Here is a 21,541-nt window from a genome sequence, read left to right as displayed (position 1 = left end):
ATTGACACCTCAGCTGCACTTCCCAGTTTTCTAAGCCCCTTTATCTATACCCCATCTTCCTCTTCACTAACATCCAACACTATACTGTTGCCCACATCACAGGTGAGAAAGTTAGAGAACATTTGATTTACATAAAGTATCATATCACCCCAAAAAAGTATAAGAATAGTATTCAAAGACAATAAAAATGAGGACCAGGAGGACTGGTCTATGGTAAGTTTTCTACAGTGGGGAGGGAAATACAGTTAGGGCAGAGAAGGGACCACTATGGCAATAAGAGTTGGAAACAATCAATCACTCTGGACAAAAACTGGGTGCTGAAAGGAGGGAAAGTGATGAATGATACTCTTTCAGGAACAATATTGCAAACCTAATTGCCTAAAAACCAAAATGGGGTAAAAAAAAATAAAGAGAGAGAAGAAAAGTGTCTTCCATAAACTATGGCAGGTTTGGGGGAGGAATATGGGAGGGAAACTGGGGATATTGGTGGCAAGAAACGTACATTGGTGAAGGGATGGGTATTGGAACATTGTATTACTAAAACTCAATTAGCTACAACTTTGTACCTGTGTATCTCACAGTGATTCCATAGGTTTTTTTTTAATTTTTTAAACAATAAATTATCATATCATGGTATCGCAATCTTCCCCATCTTACCTTCTCATGGATTTCCAGACTTTTTCTTCCACAGAACTTTGTGGATCTCTAAAGGAATTATAATCATGTCTCGAAATACCTCTGGGTAAAAAAAAAAAATTAACAAGGAGGAAAAGGCAAGGAAAACAAGTTGGGAGAGTGAATCAGTGATGAGAATTCAATACATCATGGCAGTAAGGCCTTGCTAGATAATAATCCGAGTTAAATCATGGCTCTCTAAACCTGCCCAAATGACTCAATGAAGCCATTCAATGCATTTAACTAAATTCAAACTAAATCTAAAGCCAGCTCCGTGGGTGTTCTCAGACCACTTCCACCCCCCAGACTGAGAGGTGGGTACAAAGCCACAAGGCAACACCCACAGGGGGAGAGGAACCTGGTACCTTTCAAAGACAGTCTTAGCTGCAATCATGGTTGGGCAGCCCTATAATTACAGTTGTCCTGGCTCAGGGCCTGGCCTGCTATTTACAGCAGCCTTCTTGCTCAAGGCCAGCTGCCTGGAAACACCCCAATCTCCCTCTGCCAATCCTGGAAGATCATCTGGGCAGGCTGGTGTGTCCTACCCAGCGCCAAGATGACCCCTGTAAACACAACCACAGAGGACAGTCTTGGGTGTCCCCAGCTGCCTCCATAGGGACACCACCTTTAAGGAGGGTGCCCAGTGCTTCCTGCAGATATGAGTTGAAGTTTATTTCTCTCTCTCCTTTCATGAATTATACTAATAGCTCTGTCTTTTCATTTTCTCTCTCTCTCTCTCTCTCTCTCTCTCTCTCATTAGTCTATTTACATATTTGTCATTTTATTTGACGTGTTTGAAGAAAAGCATTTGGTAGTATTAATTTTTCTCCTCTTTTTCTTCTTTCTGATTTGTTTTTTATTTCCTTTCTGGTTGCTTCTTGAGATTAATTTGTATTTCATTTGTATTTCCTTTCTCAAAATTTTCCAGCTAGACATTGAGATCATTTTTGGATGTCTTCTTTCCTAATACTGACATTTAAACTGTAAGTCTCCTTCTGTGCATGACTTAATTGCTTCTCATTTTTAATGTGTTTATATTCATGATCACAAAAAAAGTTTTCCAACTCCTTCTAGTGACATTTTTAGTCTGATTATTAGTTTGAGATGTCTTGTTTCATTTCTAAAACTTGAGGTGATAGCTTTACTGATTTCTAACTAATTCGATTGTAATGAAAGAATACATTCTTTGTCTGTAGCTCTAAGAAAGACAAAAATCAGGCAATTTGCAGCAACATGGATGGAACGAGATTAGATCATGCTGAGTGGAGTCAATAAAAATGAGAAGGATAGACAAAGAGTGATCACTTTCATGTGTGAACTTACAGATGTACAATAAAGTATCAACAAAGGTCCCAAAGCAACATAACAGGAGACTAGATCCACACAATGGAGTTGGGGGATATTGAGTCCTTGGGAGAGAGAGTAGTGCCCTGGTGATGGGTGTGGAGTTAGAATTATGTACCTGAGGAACCATTTAATAGCACCTCCAGGAAAGACCCAAGTGTGCGGGCTGCTATTAGAGTGATGGTACCAGAGGCAAAGTTGACAGCTTATGTCTATCTGAGAAAATGATGGGAACTCAGTCTCAGATGCAAGGCCACACCTGTTCCAGAAGAACTGTGGGTCCCCAGAGCTCACCAGCCTCATTGCAATGGAAGTTCATCCCAATGAAAACCCTCAACTCCTATACCAGACCCAGAGCACACCAGCCTCATTGCAATGGAAGTTCATCCCAATGAAAACCCTCAAATCCTATACCAGACTCAGAAACCACAAACAGGACCTACCTAGATTTCCTATCCTAGGAAATCTATTCGGTTACAGCCATGGCTACAGCTCCAATAATGTGAGCATCCCCCAGCTCTGACCTGGGGGAAATCAAACAGCTTTGAGGTCCGCTCAGTAGATAGAAATTTGGAGGAGAGTATAAGAAACAAAATTAGATGGTCCTCATGTTCCTGGGCATGAGCTGACCAATCCCACCAGTGAACAGAACACGGATTGAGAGACATGCTAGAAACAAAGAAGCATGTCACTGTGGACAGTGCTGTGGTCACTGAAAGATGGTCTCATCATGGTCACTGGGCAAGGCTATGCCTCCATCAAAAGCCACCCCAATACAAGCCAACGATCAGTACCAAGAAGACTTGGAGGACACAGATTCTCAAACACCAGGCCACAAGCTCATAAGACCATCTTTACCAATGACAAAGCACCAGATGAAAGGGCTAATAGGTAACTGATTAAGATCCTAACATGTTCAACTTGGCAAAGCCTGTCCCCAGATCCCCCTTTTCACCAATGGGCCATAAATACTGTTATCATGAAGCTCTAGAAGCTTGAGCAAAGGGCTGCCAACCTGTGCAGAGAGAAGCAAATGCTTGAGGGATTTAGTAAAGTGGAGAGAGAGAAGAAAGGAAAAGAGGAAGGAGAGGAGAGGGGAGTAAAGAAAGAGATGGGGTGAGGAGGGGTAATAAGGGCTAAGAAGAGGAGGGGAAGAAAAATGAGGGAAGGGAAGATGGAAAAGGGGAGAAGAAAAGGGAGAGGAGAGGGAAGCTGAGGGGGAGGAGAGGAGGGGAGGGGAAAGGAAGAGAGACATAGACACATGGCCATGGTGACATTATTCTAAAGATACCTCCTGACTTTTGGAGGCCAAAACTCTGAATTACATATTTGCCATTATTTTGGCTAAGGTAGAAGTTCACGATATGAATTTTTCATACTTTTAGTCAATAATTATCCCATCATTTTTGCATTGGAAAAAAATTAAATCGCACCCAGCTGCTAGGAAAAAAAGTTTTCTCTATAAAGTGTCATGCTAATTAAATTATGGTACAACTTCTAGAATTTATTTTATTAAGTAGCAGTGGATGTAATTGTGCCCAAGTGTGATGTGGGATGAAGGGTGTGGTTGCAGTCCCTTCCTTGTTTCTGTATGCTGTGTTTCTGCAGTGATAATACATGAGATTGTATTAGGGCAGAATCCAAGATGGCTAACAAGAGGTTTTGGGTGTTATAGCCAAATTTATCCCTGTAAAATATTTGTCTGACATAATAAAAATAGCATTCACAAATTTAGGAATGGGCATAACACCTTTGAATTCAGGTCAGTCCATGATGCCTTCCACCTGGTGGTCTCAAGCCTAACTTCAAGACAGCCTTCAAATCCAGAAGCAAGAGTTGAACCAAGGGTTTCAACATGTCCAGAAAACCAGACCTGAAGTCCTCACTGGCATGGAAACATCAGCATTTGAAATTCAAGTACATGTTAACAAAGTTACTCTAAATAATTATTACATCTTAACAGTGTTATACTCTGAAATCAAGGTTTAAAAAGGGGGATCTTGTATTTACCTTGTTAAAATAACCACCTAACACTATGAATATGAAGAAGAAAGCAGTATTGGCCACTCTTCTTAATGGGGGGGATGGGATGGATCAAAGGGAAATCTTAAGAGTAAAATAAATTCTGCATTTGTCTAGACATGTCTGTAAAGAGACATTAAAGATCTAAGAGCAATCTTTTTTTTAACTTTTTTTTGGGGGGGGTCACACCTGGCGACACTTGGAGGTTACTCCTGGCTCTGCACTTAAAAATTGCCCCTGGCAGACTTGGGGACCATATGGGATGCCAGAATCAAACCCAGGTCCTGGGTGGGCCACGAGCAAGGCAAACACCCTTCCATTGTGCTATCACTCTGGCCCCTAAGAGCAATCTTTAACAGAAGTGAAAATCCCAAAGAAGATATGAAGAGATAGAGAAAATGTAGCTATGTACCCATGTTTTAAGAATACTTTAATTAGAGGCTGGTGAGGTGGTGCTAGAGGTAAGGTGTCTGCCTTGCAAGTGCTAGCCAAGGAAGGACCGTGGTTCGATCCCCTGGCATCCCATATGGTCCCCCCAAGCCAGGGGCAATTTCTGAGCACTTAGCCAGGAGTAACCCCTGAGCATCAAACAGGTGTGGCCCCAAAAAACAAAAAAACAAAAAACAAAAAACTTTAATTCAGGGGCTGGAGTGATAGCGTAGCAGTAGGGCATTTGTCTTTCATGTGGCTGATCCAGGAAGGACCTTGGTTCAATCCCCCACATTCCATATGGTCCCCCAAGCCAGGAACAATTTCTATTTGCATAACCTCTGAGAATCATCCCAAAAACCAAAACAAAACAACAACAAAAAAAAAACACTTTAATTCAAAGTTAAGAATACTGCTTCAAAATATCAAAACAAAAACAACCAAGAGAGGTGCATCCAACTGTGTACAACAAACCATGCACATCAGCTTTACTGTAACTGTTACCTAAACTATGACTATTTATTTTTAAATAAATATTTGAAACTTAACCAAAATCCAGTAACTTCAGTAAAAACTCAAAAGAAATTCCTAATTAAAACTGGAATTTTGGGGGCCAGAACAATAGCACAGTAGTAGGGCATTTGTCTTGCATACGCTAATCCAGAAGGAACCTGGGTTCAATCCCCAGCATCCCATATGGTACCCCAAGCCATCAGTGATTTCTGAGCACATAGCCAGGAGTAACCCCTGAGCACCTCCAGGTGTGGCCCAAAAACAAATAAACAAACAAAACTGGAATTTTTTTTTTTTTGGTTTTTGGGCCACACCTGGGGACACTCAGAGGTTACTCCTGGCTATGCACTCAGAAACTGCTCTTAGTTTGGGGGACCATATGGGACTCTGGGGGATCAAACCGGGGTCTATCCTAGGCTAGCATGTGCAAGACGATGCCTTACATCTTGCGCCACCACTCCAGCCTCAAAAAAACTGGAATTTTTTTTATGCCTACAGTCTCACTGTTATTTATAATTGTATTAAAGACATTTTAAAATCCAAGAGAGGAATGAGTCAAGGATCAAAAGGAATGAAGCAAAATTTTATTTATAAAAGATTTTATTATGACTATGGAAAACCTACAGGTATCTCTCTGGAAATTCCTGCAGACAATGACAAAGTAGTAAAGTAATCAGAACTCATATATACAAGAGCTAATCAGAAGATATGATGAAATAAAAAAAAAACCTCATTACAGGGCAAAACAATGAAGAAAATAGTGAAAATCTTAATAGATATTGAAGTAAATTGAGAAAAATATGGAAAGAGATTCTATACATCAAGACTGAAAATCTCAAGACCAGAAATCAAAGTCTCTTCTTAAGTTGGCTTCTAAATTCAAGATGCAGTAAGTGAAGAAACTTTTGTGGTTTCTCCCTCTGGAGTAGATGGATTGATTACAAAGGTCATGGTTAAGCATGAATATTCAGGAAATCTCAGGGGAAAAAAGAACAATATGTGAGAAGCTACCTCCAAATTATAAAAAACATTATGAAGCTTCTATAATTAAAGCAGTGTGGTATTGGCTTATTCAAAGACTGACAGACTGACCAGTAGAACAGAAAGAGCTCAAGTGTTTATAGAACCTGGTCTGTACTGAAGGCAGCAGCTCAAATCAGTAGGGAGAAAAAGTACACATTTTTATTGTAATATGACAACTGGATAGCCATATGGAAAAAAGATAAAGTTGGATCTATTTCTCACACCATATATTGGTACAATTTCTAAAATGACTAGACTTACAAATTTAAAAAAAGAAAAAATAAATTATATAAACATTAAGAAAAAGTAGTGACTTTCCTTATAACCTAAGAGGAAGATATTTATGACTCAGCTTAAAGTACCAGAAACAAAGGATTAAAATTATAATGTAATTACACATTTTTATATTGTAAGGAAAACCAAATCACAAAATTTAAAAATATATGCAATTGATGCATCAGACTTAAACCAACTTACAGTACTCTTAAAAGATGAGAAAAGAAATTTAAATCCATGGAAAGGAGGGTATATAAAAGAATTCTATATAGATGTAATGGCAATGATCATTGAAAACATCTCCAATCTCTTTTATAGTTAAAAAAATGTAGATTTTAATACTTAAGAACTCTTTCCCACCAATCAGGGTGAAAAACTTGAAAAACTCATATGACTATAGAAGGAGCTTACTGTTTTGGAGAAACTCTAGAAAAACAGGCTTTGTGACTTGTGGCACTGCTTTATAAAACATCACACAGTCAGCAGATTTGGCTCTGCACAATAAGCCACTATGTTTTATTAATAATAATTGTAGAAGCTTTACTAGTAATAGGCAAAAGCTTGAATATATGGATATATATGGATATATGACTGTTACCATAATAACAAATAATTTATGTATTTATAAATATATTTATATATTATATATTAATTATATATAAAATATATAAATATGTATATATTTATATATAATAAAATTGTATATTTAGCTAATGGGACATAAGACAGCAATAATAGATAAAGATCATAGAGTCTCTACTAAGGAAATTATGCTATAAATAATACAGTACCTTTTATATCAAGTTTCCATGTAAATAAAACTAATTTCTGACAGTAAAACTAGTGGATAGCTCAGATGGGTGGTCTAAAGCAATAGTACTTACAGAAAAGGCAAGAGAAAACATCCAAGTTGAATGAATACAGGATTTGGTTTCAACTATATACACAAGGGATCACTGGCTTAAGATTTGTGTGCTTTACATATGAAATCCTACTTGGAGGATTTCTGAGTAGGCGAGTCACCATGTTTTCAGGTTTCTGCCCTTCAGACCTTCCTTTAGTGGGAAGCAGACTGACTGAGCAATCAGAAGCCTGGCACTTTCGTGATAGTTTGGCAATGAACAACCCAGCTATACTGAGGGCTTACTCCTGGCTCTGTGTTCAGGGATTGTTCCTGGCAGTGCTAGGGGACCGAATTGGGGTTGACTACATTAAAGGCAGTGCTTTAACTCTTGTACTTATTGTTTCTCTGGCCTCCTCTCTGAGTTGTGATGCATTGTATTGCAATCAAAGAGGAGCCCCACTTTGGCACTGTGGGGCTGGAAGTCAGTTCTCATACTTGGTGAGGCTCACTTTGTAAATTAGTTTTGCTGGACCCTACCCTTCCCACCCAATAGAGAAAATGCTTGATTTTCGGTTGCCAAGGCTCTAAATCACTACAACCTATAAATTGGTGGTTTATTGTATATGCCAATGGAGAAATCAAGTCACATACCTTAAAACGATGGTAAAAGGCAGGATTGAATGACTTACTTGTTTAAAAGAGATAGAGCTGGTAAGGAAAACATTGTATAATTGTTCTAGAGTTTCTGAATTTTTGTTTGTTTGTTTTTAGCCACACCCAGTGATATTCAGGGGTTACTCCTGGCTATGCCCTCAGAAATCTCTCCTGGTTGGGGAACCATATGGGATGCGGGGGGATTGAATCACGATCTGTCTTAAGCTAGTGCGCACAAGGCAAATGCCTTATGGCCTGCGTCATTGCTCCAGCCCCAGTTTCTGAAATTTTTTGTATTTCACCTGGTTGTGCTGAAGGGTTACTTCTAGGTTCCTGCTCCACACCCTGGAATCATACCTGGTGTTGCTTGGGGGATCAGATGGGGAGCCAGGATCAAACCTGAGTGCAAGGCAAACACAACACCGTTGGACTATCTCTTTGCCCAGAGCTGTTCCAGAAGTTCTACTCTGATTTTAGGAACTGAACTATATAGTTCTCATAAACTCCTCATAGAAGCATATATGATTATTATTATTATTATTATTATGTTCTTCAAGAGAGCAATTGGCAACATATATTATGCTTTATGTCCCTCTCCCCATGTCCCTTTAAGGAATTTAAGATGACCTAAGGAAATAATCATGAACTATTAAAATGCTTAGCAAAATAATGTTTGTAGCAGTAGTTTTATAATTTGAATGCATATAAAAATTGATATCAAACTATAAAGAATTGTTAAATGAATGATGCATGCACAGGTCAATATATTTATCCTGTAGTTTACATGATACTGTGGTTTAATAAATAAACTAATTCTATTATGAAATAAAGATAGCATGACCTCATTTCAGTTAAAAAATGTTTATATAGGTTGGAGGTGTTACAAATTAAAGATTGGTGAGCTTTAGAATCTGAAAATGGTTATTAAAAATGCTTCAAAGGGGGACTGGAGAGATAGCATGGAGGTAAGTCATTTGCCTTTCATGCAGAAGGTCAGTGGTTCGAATTCTGGCATCTCATATGGTCCCCTGAGCCTGCCAGGGGCGATTTCTGAGCATAGAGCCAGGAGTAACCCCTGAGCGTGGCCGGGTGTGACCCAAAACCCCCCAAAAAATTTTTAAAAATGCTTCAAAGGTTTTTATTTGATCACTATACTAACACCGATCCCACCTTTGAATTTTAGATGTCCATACCAAATCTATACTTGTAACTAAGTCTATCTTATCTTACCTACAGACTAATCTTCTCAATAGATTCTCATTCACAGATGGTGGGAACGGTGACGGGTCCAGTAATTATGGAAAACAATATGGACATTTCTGAACGAACTAGAAATTGAGTTCCCATATCAACCAGCAATCCCACTTCTTGGCATCCATCCCAAAAGAAAAAAATATCAACTCAGAAAATACATTGGCAAGTCCTTGTTCACTGAAACTCTATAGCTGAAATCTGATAACAACCCAAGTGTCTAGGAAGAAAGTTCAATGGTAGAAAGTATGTTTTGTGTGCAGAAATCCTGGGTTTGATACCCAGCACACGATCCTCTCAGAACCACCAGCAATAACCCCTGAGCAACAATGAATGTGGACCAAAAAAGAATTTAAAAAAATAGAATGGTTCATAAGAATATTTCCTAGCACTTCATTTACCATCTCAAAGAAATCTTACTACTACAGACTGCTTTATCCAAACACCATTGATTTTAATGTAAGATTATTTTCCATTATACATATAAGTCTAATTTCTATTACACAGATAATGTAAATTTACTCATAGATATCACAATCCCTTTCGCACTGTGAGAAAATCATGACATTATACCCTTAAGTTTCAAAGGATGGACCTCGGTTTGATCCTTGACATCCCATGTGGTCCCCTGAGCCAGGATCGATTTCTATAGCCAGGAGTAACCCCTGAACGTTACAAGGTGTGGCCCAAAAATAATTTTTCGAAGAAATTACCTCTTCTAGTAACAGCTTGCTGCAGTTCTGCTGTTTGCCCACAGCCTGCTGCTATCTCCTCTAGACCAATGGTCCCACACATATTACTTCAAGCTTTAGAAGAAAAATTTTAAATAGACTTATTTTGATTATGTATTTTATTCATAATCTATCCATTTAACAAGTTGTCAATATGTTATCAGTGATATGTTTTACATCATTTTTTCATATTATAAAGAAACTGTATTTTACACTTACATACTCATAGTATACCTGATGCGGATGACTATGTTTCAAGGTCTTAATACCATTCATGGCTAATGGACCATATTGACTAGTGCAGTTCCCAGTTAACCCGGAACACAACCAAGATAATGCTTGAAATCAGAATTCAGATTTTACCCATTTGAGATAATGGCACATCCACCCATCATCTGCCCCACAAGATTATATTTCTCTGCCCTGAACAACCTAATTCAATCAATTATGTTCCAACAATTCTACCCACCAAATCAGTAGTCACCACACTTGTCTCCATATGAAACCCAACACACTTCCCACTGACACACTACAAAATTCACTAAACACTGATCTTGTCATTTTGCCAAGACTAACTAAAAATTTTTCACCTCCTACTCTCTTGCAAAATGTTATATATTAAAATTATCCTGTGAAAAGTAGCATGAAATTACTGTGAATATATTCACAATTTTAATGTGCCAGGTCAACTAGTATGTGAAATTAAATCTTCCAAGAAAGAAATGAGGCAAGAAAACATGGCATAAAGGAAAACAAACTTAAATTCAAGCTTATTTTTCATTCCATTTCTGGCACCAGGTAGTTTTATGTTCTTAGGCAATATGCAAATATTTCTGAGTTTCCCCCAAGTGTGATATATTACATAAAGGCATCTGATTACATGATTTCTAATCTGTATTAAATATTGAATTGCTATGATTGTATAAATTATTTTTGTAAAATAAAGGAAGAGTTGAGGTGAGGATGAGAGAAAAATAAATGCATTAGAGAAAAAGAATTTTAATTTCCTCTACATATAAAATTAAAAAAACATGATACTTCTTTCTATTCCTCATTGAAATCTTCCATCTAATTTTCAAAACATTCCTGGTTTCTTTTCTCAATTTCCAGTATTTTTTTTCAAGGGGCCATGATTCTATCCAAGGTTTTCTTTAGGGCAAGTTTGACATCCTTATTCCTCAGGCTATAGATTAATGGATTAAACATGGGCACTACAATAGTATAAAATAGCGAAGACACTTTTCCCTGATCCAGAGGTAGCAGAGAAGGTGGCTTGAGGTACATAAAAGCTCCTGATCCAAAGAAAAGAGAAACAGCAATGATGTGAGAGCTGCAAGTGCTAAAAGCTTTGGACCTGCCCTCCGTGGAATTGATGTGGCAAATGCTGTACAGAATGAAACCATAGGAGACAAAAATAGCCGCAATGGGCAGCCCAATACCAATGGTCACAACAATCCAGACCACAAGTACATTGATGTAGGAGCCATTGCAGGAAAGTTCAAGAAGTGGAAGGATGTCACACATGTAGTGATTGATAAGGTTGTCAGCGCAGAAAATCAAAAACAACATATTTCCTGTGTGGGAAAAGGCCCCAAAGATCCCCATCCCATAGACACCCAACAAGAGGAGCAAACACACATGAGGAGACATGATGACTGTGTATTGCAGAGGTTTACAGATGGCCACATAACGGTCATATGCCATGGCTGACAGGATGAACGACTCAGAGAAGACAAAAAAGCAAAAGAAGAAGAGCTGAGTCATGCACCCTGCATAGGAGACCAGGTTCCTCTTCAAAACAAAACTCATCAGCATTTTGGGGACGATGGCAGTAGAGAAACTGAAGTCTATGAGGGACAAGTTGAAGAGGAAAAAGTACATGGGAATATGGAGGTGAGAGTTGAGGCTTATCAAGGTGATCAGGCCCAAGTTCCCTACCACAGTGAGCAGGTAGAAAGCCAGGAACAGGAAGAAGAGGGGGAGCTGGAGTCCCTGCCGATGGGTCAGGCCTGCAAGTACAAAGTCTGTCACCATCACAGAATTGTTTTCTTCAGCCATGCTTTCCTGTGAAAGTCTGTCTCTGGTGGGCAAAAAGAGCTGCTCAGAGAGAGGAACTATGCCTCCTGGAGAATGGCATTTGAACAGAGAAACTTAAACTCAAGAAGATGGCATTTCTTCCCTTTTGCATCACTGTTCTTCTGTTCCCCAGTGCCTTGAGTCATCCTACAAAGAGTCTGTGTGAGAAATCTGTATGCAGGTTAAGAGCTGTGCAACTGAGAGAAACACACACACACACACACACACACACACACTGATGTCCACCCATGTCTTTTCTTCCCTCTATAGTGTATGGCCAAGTCTGTGAGGCATGAGGCCTTCTCTGAACCATTCCTGACAGGAGAACCTTTGAGCCCTGCCAGGAGTCTGGTGCTACACAGAATAAAGAAGATAAGCTTCGTATCTGGGCACAGTGGCCATGGCTATGGAAACGCTAATAGCAACAGCACAAGTGTGCCTGGACAGTAAAAAGAGCAGTGAGAGCAGCACTGTGCTAAAGTGCTGTGGAATAACCAACCATTATCTTGATTGGGCCCAGGAGAGCGCCAGGTTTATGACTAGCACAGGCACAAATGCTTCCAAACAGTCACAGCAAGTTGACTCCAGGCCTGGTGGGGTTTGAGCTTCAGAAGCAGAGAGCAGAAGGGATCAGGCAGGCACTCACCCTCCTGTGCTCAGAGCCACAGTCTAGTACTCTGAGAGCATTTGGCCATCTAGCAGTACGTGTAGATGGTTTCTGTGGAAAACAAAGGCCACTTGTTCAGATTATGCTTCTCTTCTGAGAGGTTGGACATCTGGATTTGATCTTCATTCTCCTCCTGCTGTGCTGAAGAGTGCAGCCTCCCAGATTGGCTTTGTCACCCAATTCCTGCCTGCTTTCAGCAATGAAGCAGTGCCCAGGGACAAGCAGAGTTTTATTGGGGATCAAAGATTCCCCCTAGACAGTTTGTAGAGGCTCCCTGGAGGCCTGTGTGAGGAACCATACTCCCCAAGGAAGAAGTGAAGCCATTAAAGCCCTTACAGTGCAGACTGTGGCTCTCAGGAATCATCCTTTAGGATTACCTCATCTGCTGTTATTTTTGTTTGAGGGAACCATACCTGAAGGTACTTGGGGTCACTTCCAATGGTGCTCAGGAACCAGGGGCTACTCCAAGCTACACATGTCATCTAGACTCCAAGCTATCACCTCATTCATACCCCCTTTGATGGGGCCACACCTGGCAATGTCCAGGACTACTCCTAGTGTATATCATGAGAACTCATATAGTGCTGGGGGATCAAATCCAGTACTCCTATAGGCAAAGCTTATTCCCTAGCCCCTTGGGACACTTCAATGGCCCCCAGATTACATCATTTCAAGCAAAATTAAGAACAAGGCACTGAGGAAAAAGTCATTCTTGCTATTTACTGAGTATTTACTTAGGATGTACTATAGGCTCAGCACCCTCATACAGAATGTGCAAAGCAATGCACAAGTCATTCTACTCAATTTCTCCCAAATGGTACCTGAGAGGTTAGACCTATGGGTTTCCACTGGGAAAGTGAGGTTGCATACAGTTTGGAGAGCATAGAATCCTGCCATTTCAGGTCTGAGCAACTTCAAACATTGGTTTCAGGGATAAAACTGAGTTTCTTAAACAGAACGTGCACTCAGGGCTGGTGACTGTCCATATTTACCTGGTCAGGAAAAATGCCCTATTTAGCTTATTGTTCAAGCAAATCTCAAAGAAGCTTTTGCTCACAAATAAACCAATAGATCTATGTGTAGCCTCTTGTTCTCTTTGACCCATTCTGGGGCCTTGACAATATGAAGTATGACAGATTTCAAGGCCAAGAAATAATTCTTACTTATAGGAGAAATGAACTTGGGGGCACACCAAATCTTATGGGGTTGAGGGTCAGGAATGATGGGAGTAGTTCTCATAGAGGAATTACAAAATATAGATACAATGTGAGTGGGTCTCTTCCTTCAGGAAACATGAAGTCATAAAATTTTCCTATACATGGATGGACATGGAGTATATTATGCCTAGTAAAATGGGCCAGAAGGAGAGGAATAGATATAGAATAGTCTCATTCATCTGTGGAATATGAGAAAAATTAAAAAATAATATGTCAATAATAATCCAGAGACAATAGAGCTGAACCGCTGGGAGGTCCAGCTCATGATATGAAGCTTGCCACAAAGAGTGATGAATGCAGCTAAAGCACTAACCACAATGACAACTACCATGACAACGATAGTGATGGAAAAAGGCAGAATGTCTGTCTTGAGATACAGGCATATGGTTAGGTGAGAAGGAAAATGGGGGACATTGGTGGTGGGAATATAACACTGGTGAAAGATCGTGTACATTCCATGACTAAAATCCCAGCATGAGAAATTTTGTAAATGTGGTGATTAAATAAAAAAAATCAAAAAACACTAACACTAACCATAAATGTAACCTGAACCTTATCCCTAACCCTAACCTTAGCTCTAGACTTTGCCCTAATACTAACCTTAAACATAAATCTAACACTAGGCCTACTCTAACACTAACCATGTCCCTAACACTATGTTAACCCTAACATAACCCTAATACTAACACTAGTCATAACTCTAACCTTAACCCTAACTATAGCCCTAAGCCTAAACCTAACCCTAAAATTTACCTTAATCCTAAATCTACTGTTAGTCCTATCAATAAAACTAATACTAGCCCTAGCCTTAGCTCTAAACATAACTCTAACCCTATTCCTAACTGTAGTTCTAACCCTAAACCTAAGCTAACCTTATCCCTAACCCTAACACTAATAAAAAAAAAAAAAATAAGAGTCAAGTACAAAGACACTGTTGGGGGGAGGGTGTCTCTGGCAGCTTTAGGAAGATTTCTGTATGTGTGTGTGTGTGTGTGTGTGTGTGTGTGTGTGTGTGTGTGTGTGTGTGTGTGTGTGTGTGTGTGTGTGTGTGTTTTCAGAGATAGTTGCTGGGCAACCTCATTTTACCGAGCATCTTCTCTGAAGCCTTGCTCCATAAAGGAAAAAAAACTTGTTTTGTTTTGTAACTTTTTCCATGTGTGTTGCAGGATACTTTTTCCAAACCTGGAATCTCTGAGAAGTGTCTTGACCTTCAGCATAGGACTAACTTAAACTATGTATCATGTATGCAACATTACGGGGCAAGAAAATTTTAATGAAATGCCTTTGCACATATGTTCAGGCATGTACATGAGCTCTCAGACTTGGACAGATCATCAAGGTAATACACAGGAATTCTGACTTTTCAAATCAGAGAAAATAAGTGATGATTGACAGACTATCGTGTAAAATGTCCAATTCACTCATGACAAAGAATATGAAATGAAGTCATTCCTACCAGAATTGTATGGGCATACCTTTACCCCATGTCTTTCGACAAATTACCTTGTGAACCCAGTCAGTTGGCATTTGACAATAAAACGCCATCAAGTCATTATATATGCATATAGTTGATTACAATTTTAATTTCAAGAAATTAATGTTATTCCATTTACATGTTGTATTTACTTTGTTGTGAAATAATTGACATACAATAAGTTGAACTTAGTATATGTGAACACTTCACTTATTTCTCAAAGGCATATATGTCTGTGGACCCAATATTCAATGAAGATATATATTTTCATTATTTCAAAACTATCACTTAGTGATCTATCTGGTTCCAGGCCACCTGTCAAAAATATACAAAAAATACACAATCCTAGTTCACAAATGTGAATCAGGGTCACAAATATCCCAGAATAATCAAAACAATCCTAATGAAGAATAAATCTAGAAACATCATACTTCATTGTTTTAAACTTTTATATTACTAGAACAAAATTAGACATGTAGACCAATGGGACTGAACTGACAAATAAGCCATCTGTGGGTCACCTGGTATCAACTGACCAATAATATTAGAGTATCCAAGATTATTCAATAGGAAGAGGATAGTCTCTTTAATAAATGGTGCTGAGGGAATTAAATAATCACATATGCAAGAACTAAAGGAGACCCTATCTTAAGACACTCACATAAACTAACTCAAAATAAATTCAAGATTTAAACCTGATATGTGAAACAAAAAAAACTAGGAAAAATCTCTTCAACATTGATCTTACCATTTATTGGTATATAAACACCAAAAGCACAGATAATAAAAGAAAAAAACTAAAATGGGATCACATAAGTGAAAAAGTTACTGTAAGAACTGGAGTGATAGTAAAGAAAGTAGGACACTTGCCTTGCACAAAACCAACATGGGTGTGTGATCCAAAACAAACATACAAAAGTAAATAAAAATGTTCCATATAACAAGTATTCAATAAAATAAGAAAACAGCCTACATAACTAGAATATTTTTATAATAGCTTTATTTAAGCACATGATTAGGAACATGCTTGTAGTTGGGTTTCAGTCATAAAAAGTACACCCCTTCACCAGTACAACCATCCCACCACCAATGACCCTCCTCCTCCATCCCCTGCCTGTATTCAAGACAGGCATTCTATTTATCTCACTCACTGCCGTTGTCATGATAGTTGTTAGTATAGTTATTTCTCTAACTGCACTCACCAATCATTGTGGTAAGCTTCATATTGTGGGCCAGTCCTTCCAGCCCTCATCTCTATTGTCTCTGGGTATTATTACCATGCTGTCTTTTATTATTCTTAGGTACCACAGATGAGTGAGACTATTCTGTGTCTATCTCTCTCCCTCTGACTTATTTCACTCAGCATAAAAGTTTCCATGTCCATCCATGTATAGGAAAATTTCATGACTTCATGTTTCCTGAGGGCAGCATAGTATTCCATTGTGCTTATGTACCACAGTTTCTTTAGTTACTCAATTGTTGTCAGGCATCTGGGTCGTTTCCAGATGCTGGCTACTGTAAATAGCACTGCAATGAATATTGGCATGCAGAGGGCATTTTTGTATTATGTTTTTGTATTCCTAGGGTATTGCTAGGATTATATTGGAGCTCAAATTCCAGCTTTTTTGAGGAATTTCCATATTGTTTTCCAAATAGGTTGGACTAGACAACATTCTCACCAGAAGTGAATGAGAGTTCCTTTTCCCCCCATCCCCACCAGCACTGATTGTTCTTGCTCTTTATGATATGTGCCAGTCTCTGTGGCGTGAGATGGTACCTCATTGTTGTTTTGATTTGCGTCTCCCTAATAATTAGTGATGTGGAGCAATTTTCATGTACCTTTTGGCCACTTGTATTTCTTCTTTGAGGAAATGTCTGTTGATTTCTTCTTCCCATTTTCTGATGGGGTTAGATTTTATTTGTTGTTAAGTTTTGTTAAGTTATTTTTGTTAAGTTCTATCAGTAAGTTGTATATCATAAATATTAGCCTCTTATCTGTTGGGTATTAGGTGAACAGTTTTTCCCATTCCGTGGGTGGCCTATGTATTTTTTCACTGTTTTCTTTGAGGTGCAGAGGATTCTCAGTTTAATATAGTTTAATTTATTTATCTCAGTTTCCACTTGTTTGGACAGTGCTGTTTCCTTCTTGAAGATGCCTTTATTCTCAATGTCAAGGAGTGCTTTTCCTACATGTTTTCTGTATGCCTTTTAGATTTGGGTTTGATATCAAGGTCTTTAATACATTTGGGTTTGACCTTTATGCATGGAGATATGAGTTCGCTTTTTTGCATGTGGCTGACCATTGTCCCAACACCACTCATTTAGCTAGAATTTTTTAATTACTTATCTGATAAGGGTTTATTGCCTAAAATATAGAAGGAAGAAGAGAAGTAGGAGAAGGAGGAAGATGAAGACTAATCTCCCCAAAATTAGTAGAGCAAGAGAAATCATACTTTTCCAAAGACAATATACAAAAGGCCAGTGAATTGATAAAAGATGCATCAATAACCATCAAGGATTGTGAATCAAAACTATGAGGTACTAAATAGCTATAATAAAAAGGTATCTGTTGGTAAAGATAAAGAATTTTTTGTATTGCTTGTGGGAACATAAATAGGTAGAGTCACTATATTGTGGATGTTCCTTCAAAAAATTTATAATGGACTACTCTATAATAATTTCACTTTGAAGAATTTGACCAAGAAATAAGAATCAGAATCTCAAATATTTATCTGCATTCCATGTTTCACCAAAGAATTATTCACAACAGTCATGAGGCAAACAAATGTGTGCAACTATAGAAGATAAAAGATATCTATAGAAGATACCTTGTATAAAGAAGTGGCTGGACCTGACTATGCTATTGAGTTTTTGCTAGCATAGAAGTAATCCCAACAATGCCTCACTCATGACATATAACTACATATTAAAATGCTAAGCAGTGCATGTCTATATACACTTCTTTTTTTCACACTACAGGGAAACAAGCCAGGAAAAGAAAATCTCCCAGAAAGAACCAAGAGGATACAAGCTGGAGCCCACTTTTTGCTTTTGTTGGAGCCAAGCGGGAAGGAAAAACTCCCCCCTCCCCCAAGTCTCTCCAGAGAGCCACAAACAGACACACAGTGTGAGCGCCATAGAGATAACATTTCATACTGGGTAAAATTCCACCCAGACATTAAGTATAAAAGAATCCCTTGGGTCAGAGTGACAGTGCAACGGATAGGGCACTTGCCTTACTTACCCGGGTTTAATCAACACACCCTGTATGGTCCCTCAAGGCCACCAGGAGTGATACCTGAGCCCAGAGCCAAGTGTAAGCCCCGAGTATGGCCAGACTCAAACAAACAAAAGCCCCCTCCTTAAAAGGAACTCAACCTAAGATGAGTGCTCCATGCAGAAGCCCAGGTAACAGAAAAGCATTTACCTGAGAAAACTAAACTGGTGTTCTGGTGAGGGATGGCCTTTCTGGGGAAAGGAATTACTCGGACCTGAGGGATAAAGAAGTTGAGTACCATGTCTATCTTTTTTTCACAGGACAATCTGATCTGGTATATAAATTAACTTAAAAACTCCCCATAATCATTACTAAATCCTTATCTCCCAAACTGAAAAGTTCTACTATTACCACAACCTATTCAAACTTCCTTAATCAGATGCCCCCTTTCAGGGTCTTGGCTTCTGGAACAAGAGCTAGGAAAACAAAGAGTTCATAAAGGGAAATCAGCATCACGCAATAACATATACAATCAGACGATACTAGTTGTTAGACTGCAGCTGTTATTCTAACCAACAGTAGAGAAGTGAAAATAAACCCATTTTTCAAGGGAAAGGATATGATGGCAAAAATAAAGCCTTGGAAGAATTTTTTAAGCACTAAAAAACTGCATAGCTCAAAATAGAGAAAACTCTTATAAAATTTTTTATGGTCCCGTTCCTCAGAATTAATCAAAGAGTTCACCCTTGGTCCCATGCTAGGGAAGAAGGTTTTAGCTAATTTATTTAACCCAAGACTCAAGAGAATATCTAAAGTATGTCCCTAAGTCCTATAAATATAAAAGGTTCTAATGTCAGTAGATGCTAGATAACCTGACTCATCTTCAGCATTTTGTGCAAGAAGGATGAGAAAGAGAATAAAAACAGAAAGCAAAGATGGTAAACTGGACATTACCAAGTCCCTAGAACAATACATCCCCCTCTCTTGGTAACAGAGATGCTGAATCTGGAAAGCTGGAAAGGAATATGAACAGAAAGTGTAATCCTGTGATCACAAACAGATTTCGTTTGGCCACAAGGTGAGAAAAACCTGAATTTAGGAGCCATTAGCAGGAAACAACGTTAAGTAGTCATAGACTCCCTACCAACGAACCATTGCAGAACAATAAGAGTGGCAGAAAACTATAGTGGTCACTAAAACCATAATGTATAGGGAAAAATGAATACCCCTAAGGTAACATTGATGAAGATTTTTTCTCTTAAAAAAAAGTTAATCATCCTTTTGGGAGAAATGATAGAACTGAAAAAAAATTATTCTGAAAGAAAATCTGAAGATTAAAGATGAATTGTAACTTCATTAATGTTTTGCACTAAATTAGGATGACAAAACTAAAGCCAGTAATAAATGACAAAAATAAAGCCAATTAAATATTAATAATTGTAACTTTACTGCTTTATTGAAGACATATAAATCAATGAAAAAATTGAATCTCCCTCCTTCAGAGCTATTCCTTTCTCAAGAAATGAGCTTCATGCCCAAGGTTTTCTTCAAGGCAATTTTGACATCCTTATTCCTCAAACTATAGATTAACGGGTTTAACATGGGCACCACGATAGTGTAGAACAGGGAGGACATTTTCCCTTGGTCAAGGGGCAAAAGAGAAGGTGGTTTGAGATACATGAATGCCCCAGACCCAAAGAACAGACAAACCACAATAATATGGGAGCTACATGTACTAAAGGCCTTGGACTTGCCCTCAGTGGAGGGAATATGGAGAATATTAATGAGGATTAGGGAATATGAGATAAAGATGGCAACTATGGGGACACCGATGTCAATGGCCACCACAACATAGACCACCAGCTCATGCACAAAAGAGCTGTTGCAGGATAGCTCAAGGAGAGGAAGGATGTCACACATGAAATGGTTGACCAAGTTGTTGGCACAGAAGGTCAGACTTGCTATGCTTAAGGTGTGGGCCAGGGCTCCTGAGAACCCCATGAAATAGACCCCTACCAAAAGCAGCAGACACACCTGTGGAGACATGGTGGGGGCATACACCAAGGGTTTGCAGATGGCAACATAGCGGTCGTAAGCCATAGCTGTCAGAACAAAGGACTCAGAGACGACAAAGAAGCAGAAAAAGAAGAGCTGCATTAGGCACCCTGAATACGGAATGATGTTCTTCTTGGAGATGAAACTCTGTAGCATTTTGGGGATGATGGTCGTGGAGTAACAGAAGTCAATTAAAGAGAGGTTGAAGAGGAAGAAGTACATAGGAGTGTGCAGGCTGCTGTTCAAGCCAATCAGAGTGATCAAGCCTAAGTTTCCTACCACCGTCATCATGAAGAACCCCAGAAACAGAACGAACAGAGGGAGTTGCAGTCCTGGCTGGTCTGTCAGGCCCACAAGAAGAAATTCAGTCACAGAGGCATTCCTACTGGCCATTGTCTTCCTGTTTCGGAGAGAAGATGAAGCAGTGAGGCTGGGGATCTGAGAGGACTAGAGGCGAAAAAACATTACTTCAAGAGAATTGAACACAAACAGCACCAGCCCCTCCATACCCCTACACATTCATTAATGGGCAGGGGTCCCAAGGGAATATAGATGGGGCTGGACATGAAGATTTTCCAAGTGACCAGGTGCTCAAAAGAGGCTACTTGTGAGGTGTTTTGATAGATCAGAGCTCAAAATGTACAGAAATCCTCTAGGTCTTCAAGTTGGCCCATTACCCAGTTCTTTCTCTCTTTTTCTCTCTCACACACACAACTCCCTCTCTTTCTATCTCTTTCTCTATCTCCTTCCCCCACACACTCTCTCACCTCAACCTCTCTTTCCTCTCTCTTTTTCTTCCCACTCTTGACTCACCATCTCTCTCTTTTTCTCTCTCCTCCCACTCTCACCTCCCTCTCTCTCCCTCTCCCCCTCTCACCCACCATTCTCTCCTCTTTCTTTCTCTCTCTACCCCTATCTAAAAACCTTTCTCCAGTTTATGAAAACTGAACCCAGGAATCCCTATGACAGTTCAGAATTCCCAAAAAGGGTCTGGTCCAGAAAAGTCAGGGTTAGAAGTAAGCAAACATTTTCCCATGTTCTTTTTGCTCAGGCACTTGGCTTTTAGGAGCACT

At 39.1% G+C, this 21,541-nt stretch overlaps 3 protein-coding genes across 3 annotated transcripts in view; all 3 read right to left on the bottom strand.

Moving 5' to 3' along the window:
- Nucleotides 1-21,541, bottom strand: part of LOC126015454 (NADH dehydrogenase [ubiquinone] 1 alpha subcomplex subunit 6) — a 566,806-nt gene that overhangs the window by 504,171 nt on the left and 41,094 nt on the right. The gene's annotated exons all lie outside the window — the stretch shown is intronic.
- On the bottom strand, nt 10,882-11,832 carry LOC126015458 (olfactory receptor 8B12-like). The gene has a single exon (XM_049777985.1). The coding sequence runs from the start codon at nt 11,818-11,820 to the stop codon at nt 10,882-10,884; it is 939 nt and encodes a 312-aa protein (XP_049633942.1). The 5' UTR covers nt 11,821-11,832.
- Nucleotides 19,929-20,867, bottom strand: LOC126015467 (olfactory receptor 8B12-like). The gene has a single exon (XM_049777993.1). The coding sequence runs from the start codon at nt 20,859-20,861 to the stop codon at nt 19,929-19,931; it is 933 nt and encodes a 310-aa protein (XP_049633950.1). The 5' UTR covers nt 20,862-20,867.

This window comes from Suncus etruscus, chromosome 8 (genome assembly GCF_024139225.1).
Source record: "Suncus etruscus isolate mSunEtr1 chromosome 8, mSunEtr1.pri.cur, whole genome shotgun sequence".
Taxonomy (NCBI): domain Eukaryota; kingdom Metazoa; phylum Chordata; class Mammalia; order Eulipotyphla; family Soricidae; genus Suncus; species Suncus etruscus.
This window is presented reverse-complemented; position numbering and strand designations above follow the sequence as displayed.

Coding starts and splice junctions, on each gene's coding strand:
- LOC126015458 (XM_049777985.1), bottom strand. CDS start 11,820: ATGGCTGAAGAAAACAATTCTGTGATGGTGACAGACTTTGTACTTGCA.
- LOC126015467 (XM_049777993.1), bottom strand. CDS start 20,861: ATGGCCAGTAGGAATGCCTCTGTGACTGAATTTCTTCTTGTGGGCCTG.